At 47.1% G+C, this 7,100-nt stretch overlaps 1 protein-coding gene across 3 annotated transcripts in view; it reads left to right on the top strand.

The window, feature by feature from the left end:
- Nucleotides 1-6,694, top strand: part of SLC13A4 (solute carrier family 13 member 4) — a 48,925-nt gene extending 42,231 nt beyond the window's left edge. For 2 of the 3 annotated variants that reach the window (XM_063708789.1, XM_063708788.1), the window contains exons 15-17: nt 1,930-2,091; nt 3,343-3,480; nt 5,902-6,693. In XM_063708789.1, the coding sequence (XP_063564859.1) occupies nt 1,930-2,091; nt 3,343-3,480; nt 5,902-6,039 (438 nt within the window). In that variant the 3' untranslated portion in view covers nt 6,040-6,693. Of the gene's footprint in view, nt 1-1,929; nt 2,092-3,342; nt 3,481-5,901 lie in introns of all 3 variants that reach the window. The other variant, XM_019031087.4, reaches the window with a different exon arrangement.
- The last annotated feature ends 406 nt before the right edge of the window (nt 6,695-7,100 follow it).

The raw sequence follows: 7,100 nt of genomic DNA, 5'->3' as shown, positions 1-7,100 counted from the left end.
TGCAGTCTGCACATATTGGGTTTGTAAGTTCTCAGTGAGTTGAGAGGAAAAAAAGGAAGAAAAGTTCTACAAGGTGAAGTGGCTACAACAGAGAGAATTCTGAAGGCCTTTGGTCCTCAGTTGTCTATGAGCTTGCCAGGAGGTGGCCAGGGTACTGTAGAGATGAAATGAGCTTTTGATGAATTTGGAAGAGAGGAGAAAAAGTAACATGCTGGCAGTGTAGGGAAGGCGGTCTTTAATAGTAAAACATGCGTAGCAGGACTTAAGAGCTTGAGGAATCACAAATGTCTCACCTTCCTTTCTGTCCCTGCTCTCCATATTGTCATTGCATTCGCAGTTTCTAGGGTACCATGGGAAAAGGCAGAGCCTGTCACCACAGAAGAGAGAGAGGAAGGGAGGCAGGATGCATATGGCAACCTGGAGTTTTTAATACAAAACTCAATGATACCTTTCATTTTTTAGGAGAAGGAGGTAGCCCTCCCTATTTGCAGGTGAACGTCTTCCAACCAAATGAATCATTCCAAGTGGGAATATTTATTTATTTATTTTTTATTTTTTTGAGACAGAGTCTCACTCTGTCACCCAGGCTGGAATGCAATGGCACAATCTCGGTTCACTGCAACCTCTGCCTCCCGGGTTCAAGCAATTCTCCTGCCTCTGCCTCCTGAATAGCTGGGATTACAGGCGCGTGCCACCACACCTAGCTAATTTTTGTATTTTTAGTAAAGGTGGGGTTTCACCACATTGGCCAGGCTGGTCTCAAACTCCTGACTTCAAGTGATCTACCTTCCTCAGCCTCCTAAAGTGCTGGGATTACAGGTGTGAGCTACCTCACCCAGCCAGAATGTTCATTTATTTAAGTGGATGTGTGTAACTGTTGCTAGTGGAATAAATTCAGGACGGTCAATATGCCTTCATATCTGTGTCTTCAAAAAGCACTGGCAGGCCAGGTGCGGTGGCTCACACCTATAATCCCAGCACTTTGGGAGACCAACGTGGGAGAATCGCTTGAGCCCAGGTCTGTTTGAGACAGGCCTGGGCAACATGGAAAGACTCTGTCTCTACAAATAAAAAGAGCAGGGCGTGATGGTATGTGCCTGTGGTCCCAGCTACTTGGAGGGCTGAGGTGGGAGGATTGCTTGAACCCAGGAGGTTGAGACTGCAGTGAGCTGTGATCATGCCGCTGCACTCATCCTGGACCCTGGGCAATACAGCAAGACCCTCCTCTTAATTAAAAAAAAATTCCTGACAGATAGTAGAACTAATGTCAGCCATGATGAGATTTGAACCTAAAACAGGTTGGGGCTGAATGACCAGCCTCCATGGCACTTAAGAGGCACCTTCTCCACTAAGTGGAAATAGACTTTTATCCCCCTCTACTTTATTACTCCTGTAAAACCTCCAGTGCTCAGCCCTGCCTGTTCATCTCCCTAAAAACACAGGAAAGGCTACTATCCACAGATGTTGATAAATTTTTCCCTTTTTTAGGTAACAAAATAAACTGATTTCAAAAGCAGATTAAATGGCTATACTTGGCACTCTGTGAAGGGCATGGTCGAATCAATGCACAGGGTAAGGATGTCAGAGGCTAGAGAAAGGGTAACGAGACTGAAGTTGAGGAGCAAAGATCTCCAACCTCTGACAAGTTGTCATGGCAAAGTTCTAAGAAGGATCATGGCAAGGGTGGCTCTCCATGTCCCATGACAAAACCCAAACACTGAATGTTGTGCAATCATAAAAACCAATTTTCTGAGCTACAAAAATGATCGAATCATAAAAATCAGGAACACCTCTGGTTCCAGTCAGACTAAAGATCAGAGGATCCCTGGTCGTCCAGCCTTCCAACATCCCTGACCTTCTGAAGTCTGAGATCTCCAGCTGGGATGTGCTTCTTCTCCTTTCTTCTTACTGTAACACCTCTTCCTACAGAGCTCTGGCCTCTCTACATGGATTGGGAACCAGATGTTGTCCCTGAGCAGCCTCCCACCGTGGGCTGTCACCCTGCTGGCATGCATCCTCGTGTCCATTGTCACTGAGTTTGTGAGCAACCCAGCAACCATCACCATCTTTCTGCCCATCCTGTGCAGCCTGGTGAGTAGTGCGGAGCTCCCAGACATCCAGACAGGCTGTCCCAGGGGCCTGGAGTGGCAGGCCTGGCTCAGGGCAGCTTCCGTAGCTGTACGCTCTCCTCTGGTTACTGCCCACAGCCTTCACTAATTGGTGTTCAATTCCTATTTTGAAAAATGAAGTTTTTCAAATAGCAACTAGTAAATAAAAAGATATACTAATAAATCATAGCAAGAGTTCTAGAAACCTTTGTCCAAAAGAGTAGGATTAGTTTAGGGGCAGCCCTGAGTGGAAACCAAAGAACATACAAAATAATATTCAAACCCTATCATTTCAATTCCCCGCAATCATTATCAACCTTTCTCTCCTGAGATAAAACCTGAGTAGGGCCAAAGAGGTAGCCACAGAAAATGGAGGTAAAACACACACAGCTGAAAAGACTGAGATCACAACTCAGACAATCATCACAGCCTCCACTGAGTTTCACTGTCCTCCGGGAAGTTCTGAGGATTGGGAGCAAGGTCAACTTTGCTCCACAGCCTCAGACCAATTTGTTGTGAATAGAATAAGGGAGGTGAGCAACGGCCAGATCTTAGCCTGGCCAAGCAGCCGGAAAGGTGATGCATCTGACCTAATGCTTCATCTGTCCCATTCTGGGAGGCAGAATCCAGGAAATGAAGGTCCCTCCTGACCCCAGCAACATAGTCTCCTACTGCTCTTTCTAACCCCAGAGCCATACTCTCTGCTCATTGCTCAGATGACCCCAACTTCTCCCTTCCGTCATCTTGCTCCTGCGAGCAAGAGAGTGCAGTTAAAACTTGGCAACATTGAGAGCAGGACCATGGATTCAAATCCCATATAAAATAATTATCTTCCCTAGAAAAAAAAAAAAACCTTAGTTCTGTACCCTAAGACTGAGGGATCCCCACTTCAATCAAAGCAACCTATTCATGAGATTTGAGTTTAAGGAAAGGAAGTCTCAGCTAAAGAATAAAGTTTAGGAACCAATTCCTTAGAATAACACCAAAAAAATCAAACATCCCTTCTAGGGAGTAACTCAAAGCCATATTTCCATGTGGAGCAAGTAAGCAGCATCAGCCTATTAAGGTTGTCAAGGGACTGCATGCCCCAGAGGGCAGAGACCTAACTACCCCTCCACATAGTGTCCTGCTAAGGTTAGCCAGCACCAAGTCATCATTAAAGCATGCTCCTGACATTAAGCACAGGAAATGCAAGCCTAATCTCGTGAATGTTTCTGTGAATTCTCTCTTCTAGTCTGAAACGCTGCACATTAACCCCCTCTACACCCTGATCCCAGTCACCATGTGCATCTCCTTTGCAGTGATGCTGCCTGTGGGCAATCCCCCTAATGCCATCGTCTTCAGCTATGGGCACTGCCAGATCAAAGATATGGTGAGTTGGGGTGCCCTCTCCCTGCCAGGCCCAGCTGCCATGAGGACAGGGATGACAGCTCTGCAGCCTTCTTTCAAAGCTTATTTTGTAGCAGTGTCCCTGGCCTGTCAACACTAAACCCAGTGTGGTAGCAAGAATAGCACCTATAAAAAGGTTTTTGGTTGGTCTATGAGCACCAAGGATAGCAAGAATGTGCTCTCCCCAACCCTTCCCTGGAAGGAAATGGGTACCTAGGTAGAAAAAGCTGGAACAGACAGGCTGTGGCCCAGTTCCAGAAGGCATGAGCCTGTGCAAACAAGTTTTGCCTTCGTTTCTTCATTAGGCCAGTGGAGACATTCATTGAGAAAGCTACTGGTTTATTCACAGAAGATGAGAATGAGGAAGTGTATGAACCTAGGGTGAAAGGTATTTTGAGAAAACAGGATTCTTCTGCTCAACTCACCCCCCCACCCCGGCCCAGGCAAGAAACACCTGAAGCAACAATGGAAAATAAAGCGTCCACCATTCATTTTCATTTTCAGCTGGGCTCACAAAAGATGGCTTTGAGATATTTTGCTGCTGACTTTAGCACTGGGCCTATCTACCTTCTACTCCTCTACCTATACACCTGCTGCTATACTTAATATCCAGGGCTGAGGGGGTGGGGGAGAGGATGGAAAACACTGATACAAATTACTGATGGTCTGACAATTTTTTTCATGGGAGCCAAACTTGTTCTTGGGCAGCCCTGTAAAGTAACAAATAGAGGAAAGGAAGAAAAAGTTTCAGGCTGGTGGCAGATATTCAGGTCCTTTTTTATCCTTTTTTTTTTTTTTTTTTTTTTTTGAGACAGAATCTCACTCTCACCCAGGCTGGAGTTCAGTGGTGCGATCTCAGCTCACTGCAACCTCTGCCTCCCAGGTTCAAGTGATTCTCATGCCTCAACCTCCAGAGTACCCTGGACTACAGGTGTGCGCCACCATGCCCAGCTAATTTTTGTATTTTTAGTAGAGATGGGGTTTCACCATGTTGGTCAGGCTGATCTTGAACTACTGGCTTCAGGTGATCTGCCTGCCTTGGCCTCCCAAAGTGCTGGCATTACAGGTGTGAGTCACCGCTCTCAGCCTATTCAGGTCCTTTCGACTGTTCGAACTGCTCATCTAAGTCATCCGTGATACTTCCTTGAATGGAGTGTCCCAGCCATCCCTCTCCCCTCCCATCTTACTGCGTAACCCTCAGTCTGCTCACGCTGAGCTCTACCCCAGCTCTCCTGTCTCCTGCTTCCTCTGCTGTGTGCCCCCACCACTGACCCCTAGCTTTCTACACTGGAATCAAATGATTAGAGGCAGTAATTTTCAAAGGTACCAGGTGACAAGAAGTGAGCCAGTCTTGGGCACTATTCCCAGCTTGGGCACTACCTTGACTTCAATTTCCTCATCTGCTAAATGATGAGGTTCCAGCTGGATGCTCCATGGGGTCCCTTTCAACTCTAACACTCCTTAATTTAGCCCTGCTAGAACCTGCCCTCTCACCTGTGGGGAAACATGGGCTGTCCTCCATGCCAAAATGCCCAGGGGGCCCCGACCAGACGGCAGGAGAGAGAGGACACGTCTAGCCATTTTCTTGAAACAATTTCCCAGCATCCACTTTCCCCTTGCAATTTTCCCAACTTAATGCCAGCTAGTGACTTGTCTTGGCTACAAGCTATATGCCTGGTTACTCCTTGGGAGGATGCCAGCTATCCTTACAGGACACATTTTTCCATCTGGCTCTGCCAGCCCATCATCCCTCACATCCCCCACTTCAGCCTGTGAGTGTCAATGTCAAGGCAGAAGTGAAAAGGGTCAGTCACTGAGGTGTAATTCCCTCAGAGGAAAGAAGCAAAGGCTCCATTCCAGCTAGCACGCCTGTGTCCCCTTCTTGAGGAAGAGCTGAGCAGAGGCAGCTGAACCGTTTCCCCAAGTGAACTCAAGGTACACTATTTCCATGAGCTGTTCCTTAAAAAAAGGTAACAGTAGCAAAGGCTTCATGTAATATAGCCCCTCGTACAAGTTCCCTGCATTAACGCATAGGGGCTCTGAGAAGTTCCTGCTTTACAGAGATCTGGTTAGTTTTGTTTAGCATATTTCCCCATCAGTGAGCTGCAGAAATACCTCTTCACGTTCCACAGAGTGGGTGTTCCAAGTAACTAACATACCTTCTAGGCTTCCACTTGAAATCTAGTGAGAGTGCTGTAAGCATGAAGTGGAGATGACTCTAATTGTCCCTTTCCCGCCTTTCCACAGTCCTGTGCACTCTACAAGGCAATGCTAGAGCACCCCAGGCAGCAACTGGGAACTAATCTGGGCCACAAGGCATAGGCTGCAGGAACAGAAGGGGGACTTGGGGATCTGTGCTGCTGCTGGTCAGAGTGACTAGGGTGTGCTGGTTTGTGTCCTGCAGGTGAAAGCTGGCCTGGGAGTCAACGTTATTGGACTGGTGATAGTAATGGTGGCCATCAACACCTGGGGAGTTAGCCTCTTCCACCTGGACACTTACCCAGCATGGGCGAGGGTCAGCAACATCACTGATCAAGCCTAACGCCAAGTGTACAAACTGGCCCAACCACAGGAGCTGCCAGTATCCAGCAGAATCTGGACCACAGGCAAAGAAAACCACTAGGACCACCAGGAGCACACAACCCCAGACCCACGCTGGAGGGCATCCCTCCAGAAGATTCCGCCACCTCAAGTGAACTGCAGGAATCCTCCAACAACCACAAACACATGCTTCGCTGTTAGTGTCTTCTTCCTGCCCTCAGCACCACAGCTCAAGAAAACCTAAAGTTTCAATACAAGCCATAGGCTCACAGAAAAAGAAAAAGAAAATAAAAATTAAATTAAAAAAAAAGAAGACAAAGAAAACCTAAAGTTGTATCTAGTCTTTGTAATCCATTCATTCTGAAGACAGGAAAAGAAAGCCTGTCTTAGTCACCCTTCAGAGGCTAAGCCTTGCAAACTCACTAGGTTTTATGTTATTCTTAATACCTTCTTAGGAGTAGAAAGATACCCAAGTCATCCTACCAAGGCAGAGTGAAACCAGTGACATCTTTTTTGTGGGAAACCTCACCCAGAACTCAAAACCTAATGTCAGCTCCTTTCTCTCCCTCTTTTTTTTTTTGAAATGGAGTCTCGTTCTGTTGCCCAGGCTGGAGTGCAGTGACACGATCTCAGCTCACTGCAACCTCCACTCCCGGGTTCAAGCGATTCTACTGTCTCAACCTCCTGAGTAGCTGGGATTACAGGCATGTGCCACGACGCCCAGCTGGTTTTCTGTATTTTTAGTAGAGATGGGGTTTCACCATGTTGGCCAGGCTGGTCTCCAACTCCTGACCTCAGGTGATCCACCTGCCTCAGCCTCCCAAAGTGCTGGGATTACAGGCGTGAGCCACGACGCCCGGCCGTCAGCTCCTTTCTCTTAAGTACTTCTAAGTTCTGTCCACAAGAAGGCATTCTTAGTAGGTCTTCTTCATGGCAATTAGTACTCTTTCATCACTACTTTCATTCCCTTTTAAGCATCTCTCCTCAATGGCTCCCCTTTACCTGGGCACCAAATTCCCATAAAGATATAGTGTTCCCTTTCAGAAAGAGGCTGGTGTTGTT

Source organism: Gorilla gorilla, chromosome 6 (genome assembly GCF_029281585.2).
Source record: "Gorilla gorilla gorilla isolate KB3781 chromosome 6, NHGRI_mGorGor1-v2.1_pri, whole genome shotgun sequence".
NCBI classification, from domain to species: Eukaryota; Metazoa; Chordata; class Mammalia; order Primates; family Hominidae; genus Gorilla; species Gorilla gorilla.
This window is presented reverse-complemented; position numbering and strand designations above follow the sequence as displayed.